This window comes from Oncorhynchus tshawytscha, linkage group LG20 (genome assembly GCF_018296145.1).
Source record: "Oncorhynchus tshawytscha isolate Ot180627B linkage group LG20, Otsh_v2.0, whole genome shotgun sequence".
Lineage (NCBI taxonomy): Eukaryota > Metazoa > Chordata > Actinopteri > Salmoniformes > Salmonidae > Oncorhynchus > Oncorhynchus tshawytscha.
The window spans coordinates 21064445-21088264 of NC_056448.1; the positions used below are offsets into that span (position 1 = coordinate 21064445).

Genomic DNA, 23820 nt, shown 5'->3' on the forward strand with positions numbered 1-23820 from the left:
ATAACTTGTCATGCTTTATGAAGAATTCATACGGCCTTTATAAGATGCTTCTCAAATGCTAAATAAGAAAACGTATTTTAATAACAGGCACTTTTCATGTGATGTTTCGCAAATTAAAAATGTTTTGCTTGATGTGACTGTGCTCTGCAGGTACACACAACAGTGTGTGTGGGGGTGTAGTTTGTGTGTCTGTTGTGGTGCTCTCTCTTAGCACCCTCTGTCTTTCCCACGCTCCACACCCCTGTCTCTACGGTAGGTGACAGGGTCACAGGAAATCCCCTGTCCCACTTCTGCCCCACCTCACTTACTCACACACCACCCTGGTTGAAACAAACACAGTCCCCAGAGCCTCTTTCCTGAGAGGCCCTGCCGTACTAAAATAACAATGATAGGCGGGTGGAGATGCACCCTCCTTGTACACCCCCCTCCCACACACACACACATCCCTCCCATCCCCTGATGACTTCCTATTCCACTGTGGTGGAGGGGTGCAGGGGGAAACCATGCAGAGCGTGACCCAGCTGAGAGCACTGTCCATGGGGAGGATAGACCTCCTACACTCCCCTCCTGTGTGTTGTGTCTCAGGGGCCAGAACATGAGCTAATGTAATGCAACGTAATGTAATGCCCTGTCATCTGTTGGGTTAAACACATAACAATAGGTAACCTCTCCCTAGCCTGACCAGTAGCTCACTTCATATGTCAAAGAAGGCGGTCACATCGGCGCTTTAACGGGGCGTTGTCCTAGGGACAATTATACAACGTTTTAGTTGAGCTGTCATTTCAGAGGGAATATGTAAAAGTCAAAAGTGAAAGAGAGAGAGGGGGAGGGACAGAGAGACAGAAAGAAACAAGTAGAAAAGGGCAGGGAGGAGAGTTTTATAAGGTACCATATTTAATGACAGATGCCCCCTCAGGCATGGATGGTGATATAGAACAGGCAGAATTGGGGAATAAGAGAGAAGAGAGAAAGAGAGAGAGATAATGAAAGAGAGGGTGGGGGAGAGTGAGAGTGAGACATGAAAAGCGAGAGATAAGGGTGCTCTCAAGTGCGTCACAGACATACAGTATGTAGTTGTAGGGATGAGGCGGGACAGGACAGACACCCCAGGATATTGTGACTCGGTTTGGGCTCCACACTGTCCAACCACAGCTGATCAGTATGACTGGACTCTCTGCCACCTGATCCTTATGTACAGGATATCAACAGATCTCACTTTCTCGTGAATGCGCACACATACACACACACACACAGCCTCTTCACACTGAAAGGATCTCACTAGCATCCCGTTGGCTCTGGCCTACTGTAACCCCAGCTCTCTACTCTGAGTCAGAACCCTCTCCATCTCCTCTCTACATTATGAACACATGCATTGACAGTAAGATGCATTTATTTGACCCATAGTGCTTTGTTATACTGTGGGCCAAACTACTGTATTTTTTGCAAGGTGCCAACTGAGTGGAGTGTTTATATAGCTGAGAACCAGAAAGACAGACGACCAGGGTTTGGTTCACATTCAGCCTAAATATCCCACTGGAAGAATCACTACTACGGGGCCATAAAAATAACATGCCATTTATTTATTTACATGATGGTATATACATTAGGGAAATATTGTATGTTTCCTACAGTATGTCCTGCTTGAAATGAAACCATGGAATCAGTAGATGTGTAAGTAGCAACATGCATGCCCTATTTACTGTGTTTGAGGGGTGCCCCGCCCACCTGAGGATCTGTCTTTTTCAGCCATCTATTTCCTGTGTTTGAGGGGTGCCCCGCCCACCTGAGGATATGTCTTTTCCAGCCATCTATGTGCTAACAATCAGTATCTGGATAACGTGTGAAATGCTTAATAATGTATGTGATATCAACAGAGAGGAATATTTTCTGGGTGATTTAAATATTAACTGGCTTTCAACAGGCTGCCCACTCAAGAGAAAGCTTCAAACTGTAACTAGTGCCTGCAACCTGGTTCAGGTTATCATGAAATCATCCATATGTATTGAGCACATATTTACTAATGCTGCAGACATTTGTTTTGAGAGCAGTACATTGGATGTAGTGATCACAATATAGTTGCCATATCTAGGGAAACCAAAGTTCCAAAGGTTGGGCCTAATATTAGTGTATATGAGGTCGTACAATAAGTTTTGTAACAATTCCTATGTTGTTGATGTAAAGAATATGTGTTGGTCAGTGGTGTATAATGAGGAGCAACCAGATGCTGCACTTGACACATTTATTAAATTGCTTATTCCACTTACTAATAAGCACCAACCCATTAAAAAAAAAAACTTTAAAAACTGTTAAATCCCTATGGATTGATGAGGAATTGAAAAACTGTATGGTTGAAAGGGATGAGGCAAAATAAATGGCAAATAGGTCTGGCTGTACAACCAATTGGCAAACATACTGCAAATTGAGAAATAATATGACTAAACTGAGTTGAATCAGATGGCTCATTAATCACAAAACCCACTGATATTGCCAACTACTTTAATCATTTTTAGCTAATGTAGATGATCTTCTTATGGCTTGGGGGCAGTATTTCGACATCTGGATGAGAAGCGTGCCCAAAGTAAACTGCCTGTTACTCAGGCCCAGTAGCTAGGATATATAATTGGTAGATTTGGATAGAAAACACTCTCAAGTTTCCAAAACTGTTAGAATAACATCTGTGAGTATAACATAACTGATATGGCAGGCAAAACCCTTAGGAAAATCCATCCAGGAAGTGGGATTATTTTTGATGTGGGTAGGTTTCAAATGAATGCCTATAGAGTATCTAATGGGTTAGGACCCAGATTGCAGTTCCTATGGATTCCACTACATGTCAACAGTCTTTAGACATGGTTTCAAGCATGTTTTCTGAAAAATAAAGAAGAATGAGACCTTTCTGTCAGTGGACTGTAGAATCACGCAGTGCTGGTTTGCACGAGTGCATGCCCTTCGTTGTTTTTCCTTTCTATTGAACACGCTATTGTTCGGTTGAAATATTATTGATTATTTAGACAAATTACAACCTGAGGATTAAACATTGTTTAGCTTCATTGGAATAAGGGGCAGCATTTTCACTTTTGGATGAAAAGTGTGCCCAGAGTAAACTGCCTCCTACTCAGTCCCCGATGCAAATATATGCATATTATTAGTAGTATCGGATAGAAAACACTCTGACGTTTCTAAAACTGTTTGAATGATGTCTGTGAGTATAACAGAACTCATATGGCAGGCAAAAACCTGAGAAAAAAATCTAAACAGGAAGTGGGTAATCTCAGGTTTGTAGTTTTTCAACTCAGCCCCTATTGAAGATACAGTGGGATATTGGTTATGTTGCACTTCCTAAGGCTTCCACTAGATGTAAACCGTCTTTAGAATGTTGTTTGATGCTTCTACTATGAAGGGGGGCTGAATGAGAGGGGAATGAGTCAGAGGTCTGCCAGCAGCCACGAGCTTAGTCACGCGCATTCACATGAGAGGTAGCTCCCGTTCCATTGCTTTTCTACAGACAATGGAATTCTCCTGTTGGAACATTATTGAACATTTAGGATAAAAACATCCTAAAGATTGATTCTATACATCGTTTGATATGTTTCTACGACCAGTAATATAACTTTTTGGAATTTTCGTCCGACCTTTAGGCTGGAAGTTGCACGCTCGATTCGATTTGTTTACCAAACGCCCTAACAAAAGGAGGTATATGGACATAAATGATGAACTTTATCGAGCAAATCAAATATTTATTGTGGAACTGGGATTCCTGGGAGTGCATTCTGATGAAGATCATCAAAGGTAAGTGAATATTTATAATGCTATTTCTAACTAATGTTGACTGCGCAACATGGCGGATATTTATTTTGGCTGGTTTGGGCTCTGAGCTCCATACTCAGATTATTGCATGGTATGCTTTTTCCGTAAAGTTTTTAAAAAATCTGACACAGCGGTAGCATTAAGGAGAAGTTTATCTAAAGTTCCATGCATAACACTTGTATTTTCATCAACATTTCTAATGTGTATTTCTGTAAATTGATGTGGCTCTCTGCAAAATCACTGCATGTTTTGGAACTACTGAACATAACACGCCAATGTAAAATTAGATTTTTGTATAAAAAATATGCACTTTATCGAACAAAACATACATGTATTTTGTAACATGAAGTCCTATGAGTGTCATCTGATGAAGATCATCAAAGGTTAGTGATTAATTTTATCTCTATTTGTGCTCTATCTTACAGGGAGATTTTCTTGTAATTCACTGTTGCTGGCCAACACATGGCAGATACTAAGGGTCAGATTTAGAGTAAGGTCCACGTCAAGGGTCAGCAACTAGTACCTCCTTCTCGTCTCAACTGTTTTTAGGAAATCCATCCTGTAGTCTCAGCATTGTCTGAGGTTGAGGGTTTGAGGGTAATTGTCAAGTCTATGATCGGTCAGGTCAACAAGGTCAAGGTTAGGCCTATGGGGTTTATGCACCGACCGTCAAAGCTGTCTTAGAGACAGGGGGGTTAAAGGGGTTCATGTTGGGGTCATGTCTAATAGCGCCAAGGCCAGCACTAAGGTTTCTGTTTAAGGGTTGAAACACTGACCGTCCTGTAGCCGTAGTTGTCTGAGAAATAGAGGGTTCTGTAGGACGTTACATCTCCCTGGTTCATCCTCTCTGGTCACCAACATCAGGTCTGTATAGATGAACAAAGTCACCTAGAGAGAGAGAGAGAGAGAGAGAGAGAGAGAGAAAGAGAGACATAGAAAGAGAGACATAGAAAGAGAGATAGAAAGAGAGACATAGAAAGAGAGAAATAGAAAGAGAGACATAGAAAGACATAGAAAGAGAGAGTTAAAATTGGCTGAGAATCTCTTCTAAATCTCGACATAACAGCACTATGCATACAGTATATTGCAAAAAAAGTTGACATTGACTCACAACACACTAGACGCTCTTTTGCCAAACACATATTCATTCATAAGCACACACAAACTAACAAACACAAACATGCTTGCTTATCAAATCAAATTATATTGGTTGCAATCACATATTTAGCAGATGTTATTGCAGGTGTTGATAAGGCTTGAGTTCCTAGCTCCAACAGTGCAGTAACATCTAACAATTAGGGCGAGTAATGTTGGAGTCTGGAGTGTATATACAGTTGAAGTCGGATGTTTACATACACCTTAGCCAAATACATTTAAACTCAGTTTTTCACAATTCCTGACATTTAACTTCTCTAAGGTAGGCAACAGCATTTGGAATTTTGGAAGAAAAGCATGCCCAAATTAAACTGCCTTCCACTCAGGCCCAGAAGATAGGATGTGCATATAATTGCTAGATTTGGATAGAAAACCCTCTAAAGTTTCCGAAACTGTTAAAATAGTGTCTGTGAGTATAACTTGAGAACCTGAGAAAAATCCATTCAGGAAGTAGGATTTTTTTGTACAGCATCCATTGACTTATGACTAAAATTGCAGTTCGTATGCCTTCCACTAGATTTCCTTCACTCTGCGGTCCAACTCATCCCAAACCATCTCAATTGGGTTGAGGTTGGGTGATTGTGGAGAACAGGTAATCTGATGCAGCACTCCATCACTCTCTTTCTTGGTCAAATAGCCCTTACACAGCCTGGAGGTGTGTTGGGTCATTGTCCTGTTGAAAAACAAATGACCATCCCAATAAGCATAAACCAGATGGGATGGCGTATCGCTGCAGAATACTGTGGTATTCACCTACTCTGCGTCTCACAAAGACACGGTGGTTGGATCAAAAAACAGCAAATTTGGACTCATCAGACAAAAGGACAGATTTTTACCAGTCTAAAAGTTCATTGCTTGTGTTTCTTGGCCCAAGCAAGTTTCTTCTTATTATTGGTGTCCTTTAGTAGTGGTTTCTTTGCAGAAATTTGATCATGAAAGCCTGATTCATACAGTCTCCTCTGAACAGTTGATGTTGAGATGTGTCTCTTACTTGAACTCTGTGAAGCATTTATTTGGGCTGCAATCTGAGGTGCAGTTAACCTTTTTGGGATAGGGAGCAGCATTTTCACTTTTGGATGAATAGCGTTCCCAGAGTGAACTGCCTCCTACTCTGTCCCAGATGCTAATATATGCATATTATTATTAGTATTGGATAGAAAACACTCTGAAGTTTCTAAAACTGTTTGAATGATGTCTGTGAATATAACAGAACTCATATGGCAGGTGAAAAACCTGAGAAAACCAACCAGGAAGTGGGATATCTGAGGTTGTAGTTTTTCAAAGCTTGGTCTACCAAATACACAGTGTCTATGGAGTCAAGTTGCACTTCCTACGGATTCCACTAGATGTCAACCGTTTTTAGAAAAGGATTCTACTGTAAAGAACCTCATGAGACCTGTTTGAGTCAGTGGTCTGGCAGAGTGTCTCGGGCTCATGACGTGTGCTCCCGACAGAGTTAGCTCTCTTTCCAGTGCTTTTCTTCAGACATAGGAATTCTCCGGTTGGAAGCTTATTGATGTTTTATGTTAAAAACATCCTAAAGATTGATTCCATACATCGTCTGACTTGTTTCTACAACCTGTAACGGAACTTTTTGAGTTTTTGTCTGGACGAAGTGCTCACTCCTCATGAAGATGGATTACTGGGCTGAACACGCTAACAACAAGTGGCTATTTGGACATAAATTATGGACTTTATGGAACTTTATGGAACAAATCAGTCATTTATTGTCGAACTGGGATTCCTGGGAGTGCCTTCTGATGAAGATCATCAGAGGTAAGTGAATATTTATAGTGTTATTTCTAACTTCTGTTGACTCCAAAATGGCAGATATTTCTCTGGCTGGATTGGGCTCTGAGCTCCGTTCTCAGATTATGCTTTTTCCGTAAAGTTTTTTTGAAATCTGACAGAGCGGTTGCATTAAGGAGAAGTCTATCTTTAATTCTGTGAATAACAGTTGTATCTTTTATCAATGTTTATTATGAGTATTTCTGCAAAATCATCGGATGTTTTGGAATCAAAACATTACTGCACGTAACGCGCCAATGTAAACTGAGATTTTTGGATATAAATATGCACATTATCGAAAAAAACATACATGTATTGTGTAACATGATCTCCTATGGGTGTCATCTGATGAAGATCATCAAAGGTTAGTGAGGAATTTTATCTATATTTCTGCTTTTTGTGACTCCTATCTTTGGCTGGAAAAATGGCTGTGTGTTTTTTTGACGTGGCTATGACCTAACATATGTTGTGCTTTCGCTGTAAAGCATTTTTTAAATCAGACATGATGGGTAGATTAACATGATGTTTATCTTTCATTTGCTGTATTGGACTTGTTAATGTGTGAGAGTTACATATTTAAAAAATATATTTTTGAATTTCGCCTTTTTTTTCTTTTTTTTTTTAGATTTTCATTTTTTATTAATTTGTAATTCCACTTTGACATTATGGGGCATTGTGTGAAGACTAGTCACACAAAATCTACATTTTATCCATTTAAAATTCAGGCTGTAACACAACAAAATGTGGAAAAAGTCTAGGGTAATCATATAAAGCTTGCACGTTCAAGATAGCATGCATAGGTCATCGCAGGTCTGTGGACATCTTCACAATTGCTGTAATAATCTGCGCAGAATCTCGAAACGGCATTGATCACCATGTCCTTTTAATGTAATCTTTTTTTCTTTTTTTTAACTCTGTTTATTAAGTGTTACACACACACACAGACAAGACAAAGCAATATAAATAATATACTCAACTAGAAAAAAATACAAATAAAAATACAAATAAAAAAATAGCTTTAAAGATATCATACTTTAGACAAGTTAAACACACCAGGCAGAAGACTACAGAGGTTAAAGGGCAATCTATAGTACAGGGACAGAGCAAACACCTCACCATTGTTCCTGTAAACAGTCAAGGGATAAGGGTGGAGAAATGCAACCACTCACAGAGAGTCATGGCCACAGACCGACCATCCACTGGACCAAAAATAAAGTTTACAATGCTTTAAAATGTAAAAACATTTAAAAAATAGAATGATTATTCATGTAGGCGTGAACAAAATGTAAAAATAACTGGGAAAAACAAGCTCACACTTCAGTCTCTGCCCGGACAAGATGAACAAGGCATCCGCGGATCACAATCAATAAGCACATGGACCTTAATGCCCTCCCCAGCAAAAACACAGAGAGAAGCTCCTCCAACCCTTAAGTCACAGGGGGGTCAAATACAGACTTATTTTAGTTTTAATTGGAATGCCATCAGAGGATGTTAAAGTAAGACCGGAATGGAGCCCAACCCTCATTAAACAGTTTGGGGTTCCCATGTGAATTGAATTGAATTTTTTCTAGTTTCAGAGAGCACAACACATCTCTCACCCAATATTTATAAGATGGGGGAGCTGCCATCTTCCAGTTCTGTAGTATTAGCCGTCTAGCTAAAAGAGTTGTATAAGCAACAGTGTCCGACTGGATTCTTGATAGGGGGGTACCCATGGGCAGTACTCCAAAAAGGGCTGTAAGGGGAGACGGATCTATAACAGTGTCATATATATCAGAGAAACATTTAAATATTAATTCCCAGAAACCTGACAGTTTCCCAGAAACCTGACAAAACATATGCAACAGTGTGGCTGGTTCCACTTTACATCTGACACAGGTAGGATCAAAATCAGAGAATATTCTTCCAAGTTTGGCCCCAGACCAGTGGATACGGTGAACCACCTTGAATTGAATGAGGCTGTGTCTAGTGCTAAAAGAGGACGAGTGCACCCTTGTGCAGCACAGATTCCCAGGTGTCTTCCCCAAGTTCCTCCCCCAAATCCTTTTCCCATCGAGTCTTTAAAGGCACCAAAGAAGGGTTCTGTAAGTCATGAATGATTGCATATACATCTGAAATTGCCCCTAGGAAGCTTGTTCAACTCCAAGATGCTCTCTATAGCTGTATTCGCAGGCCTATTGGGAAATCCAGGTGTGTTAGCTCTGACAAAGTTTCTAGTCTGGAGATAGCGGAAAAAGTGGGATTGGGGGAGATTGAACTTTTCCTGCAGCTGAGAAAAAGAGGCAAATGTATCATCAAAGAATAATTGGGCTAGCGAGGAGAGGCCTAGTGAGTGCCAAATGCCAAAAGCCCCATCATTCAAAGATGGAGGAAATAAAATGTTCTGATTGATTGGGCCTGATAGAGAAAAGCCTCGGAGGCTAAAGGCTAAACGGAACTGATTCCAAATTTTAAGAGACTGCTTTACAATTGGGTTGACACACCTTTTGCCTAGGGACACTGGGAGAGACGAGCACAGCACAGAGGAAAGTGCTGCAGGTTTACACGATTCAGACTCCATCTGGACCCAGAGTGGTCTAGGGCCAGTAGGATCAGTCTGCAGCCAGTACAGAACGGCTCTGAAATTTGCAGCCCAGTAGTATGTCTGAAAATTTGGTAGAGCTAAACCCCCCCAATGACCTAGGCTTCTGTAAATGTTTTCTACCAATCCGTGGTACCTTGCCATCCCAAATAAAATGCATGAATGTTTGATCCAGTGAAATAAAAAAAAGATTTTGGAATAAAAATGGGTAAACATTGAAATAAATATAAAAATTTGGGCAACACATTCATTTTAATGACATTAATCCTTCCGATAAGAGAAAGGGGTAGCGAATACCAAAAATTAAAAGATTGTTTCAAGCTGTCTGCTAGAGCAACAAAGTTTTCCTGAAACAAATTTGAATATTTCCTTGTCACTTTCTCTCCCAAGTAGGTGAATTGATCCCGGACAATCCTAAACTGAGAACTTGTAAAAGAGCACTTTAAAGCAGCCTTGTTTACCGGAAAAAGCTCACTCTTGCCTAGATTCAGCTTGTACCCTGAGATTGATCCAAACTTTTTAAGAACAGATAGGGCACGTGGCAATGAGGTATCGGGGTTGGAGATAAACAAAAGGAGGTCGTCAGCATATAGCGAGACTTTCTGCTCCCCAGCCCGCCCTGATTATGCCTTGAATGGCATCATTAGAGCGTAGTGCAATGGCGAGAGGCTCGATTGCCAAAGCAAACAACAAGGGGAGAGTGGGCAACCCTGTCTGGATCCGCGGTGCAAGGGAAAATAGTCAGAGGACAAGTTATTAGTCCGTACCTAAGCCATGGGGAAAAATAAAGAATCTTTATCCACGCAATGAATTTGGGGCCAAAGCCAAATCTATAAAGGGCAGCTGTTAGGTAATCCCACTCAACGCGGTCAAACGCTTTTTCGGCATCAAGTGAGACCACCACCTCCGGGTCCTCCGACGCTGGGGAGTACAGTATATTCATAAGGCGCCTAATATTGAAAAATAAATGCCTATTTCTCACAAAGCCAGTCTGGTCAGAGTGTATTACTTGGTGCAGCAAGCCTTCCATACGGATGGCTAAAAGCTTAGCTAGGATTTTGTAATCACAGTTTAAAAGCGAGATTGGGCGATAGGATCCACATTCCAGGGGGTCTTTGTTTTTCTTTAGTAGTAATGAAATTGAAGCCTGATAAAGACTAGGCGGTAGCTTTGAAGTATTAAGGCACTCTGCAAATAGTCGAGACAAGAATGGGCAAAGCAGACCAGAAAACGTCCTGTAAAATTTGGTTGGAAAACCATCCGGACCCGGTGATTTATCACTTTTCATTGCGGACACTGCTGTTGCAATCTCCTCAAGCGTAAATTCTTCTTCTAGACAGTCATGGGAGTCTGTATCAATTGAAGGCATATTCAAGCCATTAAAGAAGGAGTCAATCAGCAAAGGGTCTTGAGGGGATTCAGAGGTGTATAGCGCAGAGTAAAATTGTTTAAATTGATCATTGATCTCTTTATGTATAACTGTGGTGGCACCAGACGGGGTCCTTATTTGTGGGATTAAACGTGAGGCCTCAGATTTACGGATCTGATGCGCAAGGAGTTTACTGGCCTTGTCACCTTGTTCATAGACTTTGTATCGAGCTCGCAAGAGTAACTGTTCAGCTTGCCTGGTAGAAAACTCATCATATTCAGATTGGAGTAGTTGGCGCTCTTTATGCAGATCAGAGGAAGGATCCGTAGCATACTTCTCATCCAATGTGGCTATGGACTCGCTCAGGTCCCGAAGTCGCTGGGAGCGAACTCTGTTTTGGTTGGCTGTATAAGAAATAATTTGGCCACGTAGGTATGCTTTGAGAGACTCCCATATGGTAGAGCAGGACATACCTGGTGTTGAATTCATTTCTAGGAATAAGGTGATTTCAGAAGAAATGAAATTGACAAACTCCTTATCTGAGAGTAAAATGTGGTTGAGACGCCATTGATAACACATAGGAGGTCGCTGGGGAAACTCTAGTTCAAGCACTAATGGTGAATGGTCAGAGATAACAATACTCTCGTAAGTACACTGCCGAAGGTTAGGCAGAAGATTTTTGTCCAAAAAGAAGTAATCAATCCGGGAGTATGTTTGATGAACATGAGAATAAAAGGAATACTGTCTATCTGTAGGATGTAGGAAACGCCAGGCCTCAAACATAGCATATTTCTGAAGAACGGATTGAATAAGTAGGGCACATTTAGATGGGCCTGTATTTGTTTGTGAGGACTTGTCAAGAACTGGGGACATTTTACAGTTGAAATCCCCCCCTAAAATCAACAAATGAGAATCTAAATTGGGAATAGCAGACAGAAAGGAAGAAATGAAACTTGTGTCATCCCAATTGGGAGCATAAACACTAGCCAAAACAAGATGGATAGAAAACAGTTCACCGGTTACTATGACGTATCGTCCCTTAGGATCAGCAATAACTTCAGAAGCTACAAAGGGAGTAGCTTTATCAACCAGAATAGCAGCACCTCTTGGTTTACTATGAAAGTTCGAGTGGAACACTTGACCAACCCAGTCCTTACGCATCCTAAAATGCTCACCAGTCCTCAAGTGAGTCTCTTGTAGAAATGCAATATTTGCATTCAAACCCTTTAAGTGTGTCAACACCCTCTTACGCTTCACCGGGTTATTAACCCCTTTGGTGTTCCATGAAATGTACTTGATCGCATTATTTCGGCCTCTCTGGGCATTCCCGTTATTCAACCCTGTCATTAGAGCATAGAATGGAAAAGCAATGAGCGCCCAAAACCCCCAGAATAACTTGTCTCAGAGTAATAATGTACGGTGGTAAATGTTTGGAAAAAGTACAGAAAAAAAAACTAAAAAGACAGAATGACAACATTAGAACTGAACAATTCAACCTGCCCCCCCACCCCCTCCCCCTATCCCAGACAATACCTCCCCAAACGAGGTACAAGCCTAAAAAGAACATGTTCTCTTCGCACAGTATGTCTGTGAGAGTGCGGTCTTAAACCTAAACCCACAATCCCGCTCTTTAAAGTCACGTTTTGTTAGTGGATCAAGCAGCAAAAATAAATATTTGTATGTATTTTTTTTCAAATAAAAAAAAGGCGAATCCCTTGTGCAAACGGAATGACAAAAGCACCACTTGTAGATGTATATAATTATATTCCCAGTCTTATAACAGGCCTTGAGAGAGAAAACAAATAAAATGTATAAAGGCTCTCAGCCAAAAATCTAATTTGAAGTAAGGAAATCAGAGTAAGACAATCAAAAATAATAGTAATTATAATAGTAGTCTAGTTGACGCTGAGACAGCTTACAACCAATACCAAAAAACTAAGTGTGCGCAACGTTGAACGTTTGCTAAGCATAAATGATGCTCAAAACTTTTCAAATTAAAGTGAGACCCCAAAAACCGTGTAGCCTCGGGAGACATTTACTGTTTACTGGGTCAATGCAAACGGATGCAGTAAACAAATAACCAAAAATATTGAGTCACTGAGACACTGTGTAAACAAACTAAATAGGTGAGCGAGACAGCCTAGAAACACAGGAGTTAAGTAAAACCTTAATACAATTAAATTCAAATGACTGAATGCTTGTAAGGCACGCACACTAGATGATCAAAACATTAGATCACATCAAATAAGCCTGAATAGTTTCGCCAACTATACAAGACTAGCCTGTTATATCTAAACATAATTGTACCACAGGTGGGTTACTTACTATCCACAGTTCGCAAGCAACAGTTGCTGAACTGTGAGCATGTTCAAGACTTCTTGATGTGACGTTGAATGTGAGCCATAGCCTCATCCGGAGATTCAAATGTGTAGTCTTCACCCTCATGAGATATCCATAAACGGGCCGGGAATCGCAGTCCATACTTCACACTTGGATGGTCCCAAAGTACTCGTTTGGCCTGTCCGAAAGCTGCACGCTGCCTGGAAACAGTGGGGGAGTAGTCCTGGTAGATGGAAAAGCTCTGTCCTTGAAAGCTCAGCGTGGTATTGCGGGCTCGTCGGAGGATCTCCATCTTCTCATGAAAAAAGTGCACTCGAAGAATTATGTCACGGGGCCTCTCCCCATCCCGGGGCTTTGGGCGCAGCGACCGGTGGGCTCGATCAATCAGGGGCTTTTCATCTAAGGCAAGAACATCCTTCAGCAGCCCTGAAACAAATCCGTGGCGCGATGCATTTCCGCTGACTCTGGGACCGATACAAGTCTCAGATTATTGCGGCGAGAGAATCCCTCTAAACTCACACAGCTCTCCTTCACCTTTTTCAAATCCGCAGCTAGGCGTTTAACTTCAGCCTCCAGGGATGTAGTTAAGTCGGAGACATCAGTAGCGGAGGTCTCCATTGCTGCAATCGTTGTAGTGTGTGACGCAGTTGTTGTTTTGAGTAATGTGATTGCTGGCACAGTCTCGTTCCGCAGGATGGTTGAATCTGCTTTTAAAGTATCAGAATACCTCCTGTATTCTGGCCTCAATCGTAGCAACCACCTGTGTTTTCATTTCAACTATCTCAAAGCGTAGTAGTTTGATGGCCTCGAGAATGTTCATTTCAGCGCCGCTAGGCCAAGCCGCACCCCCGGATAAAGTGTGCGTCCCCGGGCCCTCAGACTCAGGAGAGGGCGGTGATGAGAGCAGGTCTTGTAGGCCGGGTTTTCTCAAAGTCATGCTTTTGGCCTTATGTTTGGTCGACATGCTGACATTCAGACGCAAAGTAGTCTTGGTTTTTACGGAAAGGGATCACCAAATTAATATTTGAAAACAAATACGGTTCTGCTGCAAAATTCACATAAACTTTAAGAATACCACGGGAGCAAACGGAAAACAGTCGCACATGGCGTCCCTCCTATTGGGTGGCTGAGTTCATTGATGATCTTATTGGTCTTCCTGTGACACTGGGTGCTGTAGATGTCCTTGGAGGGAAGACAGTTTGCCCCCGGTGATGCGATGGGCAGACTGCACCAACCTCTGGAGAGCCCTATGGTTGTGGATGGTGCAGTTGCTGTATCAGGCAGTGATACAGCCCGACAGGTTGCATCTGTAAAAGTTTGTGAGGGTCTTAGGGGCCAAGCTGGATTTCTTTAGGCTCCTGGGGTTTAAAAGGCGCTGTTGTGTCTTTTTCATCTCACTGTCTACGTTAGTGGACCATTTCAGATTGTCAGTGATGTATATGCCAAAGAACCTTAAGCTTTTTTCACCTTCTCTGCTGCAGCCACGTCGATGTGGATGGGGGCATGCTCTCTCTCTGCTGTCGCTTGAAGTCCACGATCAGTTACTTTGTTTTGTTGTCATTGAAAGAGAGGTTATTTTCCTGGCACCACTCGACAAGGGCCCTCACCTCCTCCTTGTAGGCTGTCTCATCGTCGTTGATAATCAGGCCTACCACTGTTTGAAAACTTGATGATTGAGTTGGAGACGTGTGTGGCCATGCAGTAATGGGTGAACAGGGATTACAGGATGAGGCTGAGCACGCGTCCTTGTGGGGCCCTTGTTTTAAGTATCAGCATAGTGGAGGTGTTGTTGCCTACCTTCACCACCTGAGGGCGGACCATCAGGAAGTCCAAGATCCATTTGCACAGGGCAGGATTCAGACCCAGGGCCCTGATGTTAGTGATGAGCTTAGAGGGTACTATGGTGTTGAAGGCTGAGCTGTAGTCAATTAACATTATTCTTACATAAATATTCCTCTTGTCCAGATGGGAAAGGTAGTGTGCAGTGCGATGGCGATTTCATCATCCCTGGATCTATTGGGGTGGTATTCAAATTGCAGTGGGTCTGGAGTGTTGGTTAAATTGGAGGTGATTTGATCCTTAACTAGCCTCTCAAAGCACGTCATGATGACGTGCTACACAGGTAAGTGCTACACAGCGATAATAATACCTTCACTTTCTTGGGCACAGAAACAATGGTGGACATCTTGAAGCAAGTGGGGACAACAGACTGGGATAGGGAGAGATTGAATATGTCCCTAAACACACCGTCTGGGTCGGCAGCCTTGCCAGGGTTAACACGCTTAAATGTCTTACTCACGTTGGCCACAAAGAATGAGATCTCACAGTCCACGGGAGTGGCGGTGGCCCGCGTCGGCGGCCTCGTGTTTTCCACAAAGATGGCGAATAAAGTGTTTAGCTTGTCCGGGAGCAAGACGTCAGTGTCCTCAATGTGGCTGGTTTTCCTTTTATAATCCGTGATTGTCTGGCGTCTCTGCCACATACGCCTCGTGTCTGAGCCGTTGAATTGGTACTCCGCTTTTTCTCTGTACTGACATTTTGCCTTACGAACGGCATAACTGGACTTTTTGTACTAAACCATATTCCCAGTCACCTTGCTATGGTTAAATACAGTGGTTCACGAATGCTGCCATCTATTCACAGTTTTGGGTTTGGATAGGTTTTAATCATCACAGTGGGAACAACATCCCCTACACACTCCCTGATAAACTCACAGTGTATACAGTGGGGCAAAAAAGCATTTAGTCATCCACCAATTGTGCAAGTTCTCCCACTTAAAAAGATGAGAGAGGCCTGTAATTTTCATCATAGGTACACTTCAACTATGACAGACAAAATGAGAAAAAAAATCCAGAAAATCACATTGTAAGAATTTTTATTAATTTATTTGCAAATTATGGTGGAAAATAAGTATTTGGTCACCTACAAACAAGCAATATTTCTGGCTCTCACAGACCTGTAACTTCTTCTTTAAGAGGCTCCTCTGTCCTCCACTCATTACCTGTATTAATGGCACCTGTTTGAACTTGTTATCAGTATAAAAGACACCTGTCCACAACCTTAAACAGTCACACTCCAAACTCCACTATGGCCAAGACCAAAGAGCTGTCAAAGGACACCAGAAACAAAATTGTAGACCTGCACCAGGCTGGGAAGACTGCATCTGCAATAGGTAAGCAGCTTGGAAACCAACTATGGGAGTAATTATTAGGAAATGGAAGACATACAAGACCACTGATAATCTCCCTCGATCTGGGGCTCCACGCAAGATCTCACCCCTTGGGGTCAAAATGATGATAAGAACGGTGAGCAAAAATCCCAGAACCACACGGGAGGACCTAGTGAATGACCTGCAGAGAGCTGGGACCAAAGTAACAAAGCCTACCATCAGTAACACACTACACCGCCAGGGACTCAAATCCTGCAGTGCCAGACGTGTCTCCCTGCTTAAGCCAGTACATGTCCAGGCCCATCTGAAGTTTGCTAGAGAGCATTTGGATGATCCAGAAGAAGATTGGGAGAATGTCATATGGTCAGATGAAACCAAAATATAACTTTTTGGTAAAAACTCAACTCGTCATGTTTGGAGGACAAAGAATGCTGAGTTGCATCCAAAGAACACCATACCTACTGTGAAGCATGGGGGTGGAAACATCATGCTTTGGGGCTGTTTTTCTGCAAAGGGACCAGGACGACTGATCTGTGTAAAGGAAAGAATGAATGGGGCCATGTATCGTGAGATTTTGAGTGAAAACCCCCTTCCATCAGCAAGGGCATTGAAGATGAAACATGGCTGGGTCTTTCAGCATGACAATGATCCCAAACACACCGCCCGGGCAACGAAGGAGTGGCTTCGTAAGAAGCATTTCAAGGTCCTGGAGTGGCCTAGCCAGTCTCCAGATCTCAACCCCATAGAAAATCTTTGGAGGGAGTTGAAAGTCCGTGTTGCCCAGCAACAGCCCGAAAACATCAATGCTCGAGAGGAGATCTGCATGGAGGAATGGGCCAAAATTCCAGCAACAGTGTGTGAAAGCCTTGTGAAGACTTACAGAAAACGTTTGACCTCTGTCATTGCCAACAAAGGGTATATAACAAAGTATTGAAATAAACTTTTGTTATTTTACCAAATGCTTATTTTCCACCATAATTTGCAAATAAATTCATTAAAAATCCTACAATGTGATTTTCTGGATTTTTTTTTCTCATTTTGTCTGTCATAGTTAAAGTGTACCTATGAGGACCCATGCACAATTGGTGGCTGACTAAATACTTTTTTGCCCCACTGTAAGTCAATGTTATTGTCAGAGGCAACCTGGAACGTATACCAGTCCAAGTGAACAAAGCATGGATTCCGATTGGTCAGACCATTGTTGAACAGTCCTTACCACAGGTAATTCCTGTTTGACTTTCTATCTATAGGAAGGGAGGAGCAGGATGGAGGCATGATCTGATTTGCCAAAGGGAGGGTGGGGGAGGGCCTTGTAGCCATCCTGGAATGGAGAGTAGCAATTGTGGAGAGTTTTTGATGCGTGAATGGCGCAGGCAATGTGTTGATAAAACTTTGGTAGCGTTCTTCTAAGATTTGCTTTAATAAAGTCTCCAGCTACAATAAATGTGGCCTTGGGATATGCAGATTCCAGTTTGCACAAAGTCCAGTGTAGTTCCTTGAGAGCTGTTGTGGTATCGGCTTGAGGGGGAATATACACGACTGTGACGATGACCAAATAGAATTCTCTCGAAGGGTAATACGGTCGGCATTTGATTGTGAGGTATTCTAAGTCAGATGAACAAAAGGACTTGAGTTCCTGTATGTTACCACAATCAGACCATGAGTAGTTAATCATGAAACATACACCTCCGCCTTTCTTTTTCCCAGAGAGTCCTTTATTCCGGTCTGCCAAATGTACTGAAAACACAGCTTGCTTTGGGACAGTATAGAGTACAGGGACAGTATAGAGAACCATGATTCCGTGAAACAGAGTATGTTACAGTCCCTGCTGTCTCTCTGGAAGGAGGTCCTCGACCTGAGCTCATTCTCTTTATTGTCCAGGGACTGAACATTAGCAAGTAATACACTCGGAAGTGGTGGATGGTGTGCACACCTCCTGAGTCGGACTGAAAGTCCACTCCGAAAACCTCTTCTCCACCGGCAGCATCTTGGAGCAGTCTCTGGGATAAGTGGAATTGCCTTGTGGGGTACGAACAAAAGGTACAATTTAGGAATGTAGTATTTCTGGGTAAAATGCTGGTGAGTTACCGCCACTTGTAACGGCTTTCCTCTTCCTCTTCTGAGGAGTAGCAAGGATCGGACTAACATGCAGCGTGGTAAGTGTTCATCTTCATCGTTCAAACAATAAATGACAATGTGAAAAACCAAAACCGAAACAGTTCCGTGTGGAACAAAACACTGACACGGAAAATAATCCCCCACAACTCAAAGTGAAACCAGGCTATGGTTCTCAATCAGGGACAACGATTGACAGCTGCCTCTGATTGAGAACCATACCAGGCCAAACACAGAAATCCCAAAACATAGAAAAAGGAACATAGACAACCCACCCAACTCACGCCCTGACCATACTAAAACAAAGACATAACAAAAGAACTAAGTTCAGAACGTGACACCACTCTAATAACCAAAAGTTATTTCCGGCTGTATGTAATAGTGTAACAGAGGTTCTGAGCTAATAATGTAGGAAATAACACATAAAAAACTAAATACTGCCAAGTTGCTTAGGGTCCAGAAACAGAGTGTCCATGTCTATTGGCTCCATTTTTTCATTGTCAACTGCTGACATTTCGCAGAATCATTGAAATTGGACACACTTCCCATTCAAAATAGACGATAATCTTGATATTCCTTTAGATGTTTGAGATGATAATCTTGATAGTATTTTAAAATGTTTGATAGATGATCATTTTATTAGTCTTTTAAGATGTTTGAAAGCTGATCATCTTGATTGTCTTTCAAATGTTTGATAGATGATAATCTTGATAGTTTTTGAAGATGTTTGATAGATGGTAGTCTCGATAGTTGTCACCCTGCAATGTCAGAGTAGTTGTGTATCTGGTGTCATGGACAGAGCATCACACACATACTGACACACACACACAAATACAAACACACAAACACACAGACACACACACACACACATTCACAGCCCCTCTCTCCTCTTCAAAGTGCCTTCAGAAAAGTGTTAAACTGCAACCTTCTATGCAACAGGAAGTGTAGTTCACACAGGAAGACAGAGCACCATGGTCTATAGAGAAACATTGCTTCAACTTCCAAAGCCCCCCTAAAGAATACAGATTATGTTGTGTGAATGCATGACTAATCAAAATCCTAGCTAGTCTAATTTATTAATGAGTTTTCTTAGTATTCTTCTGACCCACTAAAGCAAAAGCCTTACTAACATAGAGAAATATGAAGGTACAGACACCACTTTAAGCACTTTAATTGACTGACTAATGAAACAAACTGCCAGTCACCCTCCCTAAAGACCAATTATGGCTGGTACATGTTTGAAGGGTAGGGGGCTATGAAAGGTGAGGGTAAAGGAGTGGGAGGCTTGCGTGTGAGAGAAGAGAAGGGCACACACACTGCCTCCCTAAACTGCCTTCCTTCCTGGCCCTAATGTGTGTGTGTTTTGGGTTGTGCTGTGTCGGGGGTGTGTGTGGGGTGGGGGGGGTATTTTGGCAGAGGGACTTCTCTGTCTCCTGCCTGTCAGTGGATGGGCCAAACAATGAGGCAGGAGAGAGAATCCCTGTTGTTAAGCCTAAACAGACTGGGTTACTCCTCCACTAGCCCTCTATAACCTATTGTAATGTGCTAGGTCTCAATGGTGATTGGACGGGTCCTTTGCACTGGAGCTGCTATTAGATGTATGTGTTGGTTAGTTTTTCAGCATAGTGTGTATCCGTGAAACTTCACCACACATGACCGGACCAACACCATACACTCGCCGTTGCCGATGTGAGTAAGGCCTTTAAACAGGTCAACATTCACAAGGCCGAAGGGCCAGAGGGATTACCAGGACGTGTACACCGAACATGCGCTGACCAATTGTTTTTATTTTTTAAATTTTACCAAGTAAGTTAAGAACAAATTCTTATTTTCAATGACGGCCTAGGAACAGTGGGTTAACTGCCTTGTTCAGGGGCAGAAGGACAGATTTGTACCTTGTCAGCTCGGGGGTTTGAACTTGCAACCTTCCGGTTACTAGTCCAACACTCTAACCACTAGGCTACCCTGCCGCCCCTGCCGACCAACTGTCTTCACTGATATTTTCAACCTGTCCCTGGCCCAGTCTGTAATACCTACATGTTTCAAGCAGACCACCATAGTCCCTGTGCCCAAGAACACCAATGTAACCTGCCTAAATGACTACCAACCTGTAGCACTCACATCTGTAAGTGCTTTGAAAGGCTGATCATGGCTCACATCAGCACCATTATCCCAGATACCCTAGACCCACTCCAGTTGGTATACTTCCCCAACAGATCCGCAATCTCTATTGCACTCCACACTGCCCTTTCCCACCTGGACAAAAGGAACACCAATGTGCGAATGCTATTCATTTACTACAACTCAGCGTTCGACACCAATCAGTGTCCCTTCCACGGGACGGTTGAGCTAACGTAGGCTAATGCGATTAACATGAGGTTGTAAGTATCAAGAACATTTCCCAGGACATAGACATATCTTATATTGGCAGAAAGCTTAAATTCTTGTTAATCTAACTGCACTGTCCAATTTACAGTAGCTATTAGAGTGAAAGAATACCATGCTATTGTTTGAGGAGACTGCACAATTTTGAACATGGAAAGTTATTCATAAACAAATTAGGCACATTTGGGCAGTCTTGATACAACATTTTGAACAGAAATGCAATGGTTAATTGGATCAGTCTTAAATTTTGCACATGCACTGTTGCCATCTAGTGGCCAAAATCTATATTGCGCCTGGGCTGGAATAATACATTATGGCCTTTCTCTTGCATTTCAAAATGATGGTACAAAAAAATACAACAGAACGGTTGGTTTTTTCTTTGTATTACCTTTTACCAGATCTATTATGTTATATTCTCCCACATTCCTTTCACATATCCACAAACTTGAAGGTGTTTCCTTTCAAATGGTACCATGAATATGCATATCATTGCTTCAGGGCCGGAGCAACAGGCAGTTAGATTTAGGTATGTCATTTTAGGTGAAAATTGAAAAAAAGGACAGATCCTTAATTAAAGCTCATCACTAAGCTAAGGACCCTGGGACTAAACACCTCCCTCTGCGTCTGTATCCTGGACTTCCTGGCGGGCCACCCCCAGGTGGTAAGGGTAGGCAACAACAAATCTGCCACGCTGATCCTCAACACAGGGGCCCCTCATGGGTGCGTTCTTAGTCCCCTTCTATTCACCCATAACTGCGTGGCTAAACACAACTCCAACACCATCATTAAGTTTGCTGACGACACAATGGTGGTAGGCCTGCTCACCGACAACGATGAGACAGCCTATAGGGAGGAGGTCAGAGACCTGGAAATGTGGTGTCAGGATAACAACCTCTCCCTCAATGTGATCAAGACAAAGGAGATATTCATGAATTACAGGAAAAGGAGTGCCGAGCACAGCCCCATTCTCAACGACGGAGCTGTAGTGGAGCAGGTTGAGAGCTTCAAGCTCCTTGGTGTCCACATCACCAACAAACTATCGTGGTCCAAACACGCCAAGACAGTCGTGAAGAGGGCAGAACAAAACCTATTCCCCTCAGGAGACTGAAAAGATTTATCATGGGTCCTCAAAATTTCTACAACTGCACCATCGAGAGCATCCTAACTGGTTGCATCACCACCTGGTATGGTAACTGCTTTGCCTCCGACCGCAAGGCGCTACAGAGGGTAGTGCGTACAGCCCAGTTGATCACAGGGGCAAAGCTTCCTGCCATTCAGGACCTCTATACCAGGCGGTGTTAGAGGAAGGCCCTAAAATTGCCAAAGACTCCAGCCACACTAGTCATTGACTGTTCTCTCTGCTCCCACACGGCAAGCCTTTTTTTACGCTGCTGATACTTGCTGTTTATTATCTATTATCTATGCGTAGTCACTTTACCTCTACCTACATGTACATATTACCTCAAATACCTGTACTCCCTCAGATTGACTCGGTACCGGTACCCCCTGTATGTAGCCTCGTTATTGTTATTTTATTGTTGCTCTTTTATTGTTTACTTTAGTTTATTTAGTAAATATTTTTCTTAACTATTATTTTTCTTAAAACTACATTGCTGGTTAAGGGCTTGTAAGTAAGCATTTCACTGAACATGTGACAAATTTGATATATAAAATTTGAAATTTGATAATATACTTTGTGCAATTCTGTTTGAGATAAATAATTATGTGTATGCCAATACTTTATGTGCATGAATGTGTGTCTGTTTGTGCGTGTGTGTGCATTTGTGTTCATTTATGTGTGTGCGTGTGTGTTCATGTCAGTGGTATTTCCCTGTTTCTCTTAACAGAAGGCACAACACAAACTGTAAAAGGTCAGGCCTCACATTAGTGTTAAACAAACAACACACTCAGCAAACCACCTCTGGGCAACACCATGGAAGCTACAGCAAAGGTCTTGAATAATATGCATCAACACAGTACAGCAAACAGTGTGTGTAGGCTGTGTGTGGGAGGGGTGTGTGTTTTTTTTTGTGAATGTGGTTTCTATGCAGATCGAGAGGATGCTGAGGGTCTTGCTGTCGTGGTCTGTCTGTCTGTCTGTCTGTCTGTCTTTGTGTGGGTGGGTGGAGTATGGTTGGTTCAGCGATATCAGTAAGCTTATCTCTATACTATCTTCAGAAAAGCACTCAACCACTATTACTTGTGTGTGTGTGTGTGTGTGTGTGTGTGTGTGTGTGTGTGTGTGTGTGTGTGTGTGTGTGTGTGTGTGTGTGTGTGTACGTGCATGCGTGTGTATGTATGTCTGTGTGTGTGTGTGTGTGTGTGTGTGTGTGTGTGTATGTATGTATTTCGGTGTGTGTGTGTAGGAGTTTGATGTGCACCCAGGGTAGTACGGCCAGGCTTGCAACACTGTGTAATAACACAGATTTCTAATTAAAACAGTGTCAATCTTCAGAGATGTCTGGCCCCACACTGATTATCTACAAACATGGACTGTTAAATATTTGTCTTCTTTTATCAAGTCCCAGCCAGGGGCCACAATTACCATACAGCTCCGATGCTCTCCTCTGAAACACAGTGAGGATCTGAAAAGCTCATTTGACACAATGAATGTGAAAAAACCAGTGTAGAATTGGAACAGAAAAGGCAATTCTTCACAGTACGTATGCAGTATTGTCCATTTTTATCTGCAGTACACACACACACACACACACACACACACACACACACACACACACACAGCTACATGACAAAAATGTTTCAATAATATGAACACAGTTGAAACCAACAGAGCAGGTGATAGAGGGATATTCTAACATCCAGTCCTCCACACACAGCCCCCACTCCCTCTCCCTCTCTTTCCCTCGTGTCTGCTATCAATCACTTAGACATGTCCACAGACCTGAACCCCTCAGGGAGGAAGATAATGTCAAGAAGACTCAAGTCAACAGGGTCAGTTGTTTTTTAAGCCCACCCCTCAACAAACAAAAAATTCACAGCTGATCTCTTTTGTCTTCTCAGGGAGGTGAGAGGGGGATAGAAGGGGGGTCATCCAGAATCAACTTGCCAGGATGTATGTTTGTGCGTGTGTGTGTGTGTGTTTGCGTGTGT

General features: G+C 42.4%; 1 protein-coding gene across 2 annotated transcripts in view; it reads right to left on the bottom strand.

Moving 5' to 3' along the window:
- The window catches only part of LOC112219320 (regulator of G-protein signaling 3), a 167231-nt gene that overhangs the window by 136801 nt on the left and 6610 nt on the right, over window positions 1-23820 (bottom strand). For both annotated transcript variants that reach the window (XM_024380458.2, XM_024380457.2), the window contains one exon: window positions 4584-4695. In XM_024380458.2, coding sequence (XP_024236226.2) covers window positions 4584-4695 — 112 coding nt within the window. The remainder of the gene's footprint in view (window positions 1-4583; window positions 4696-23820) is intronic.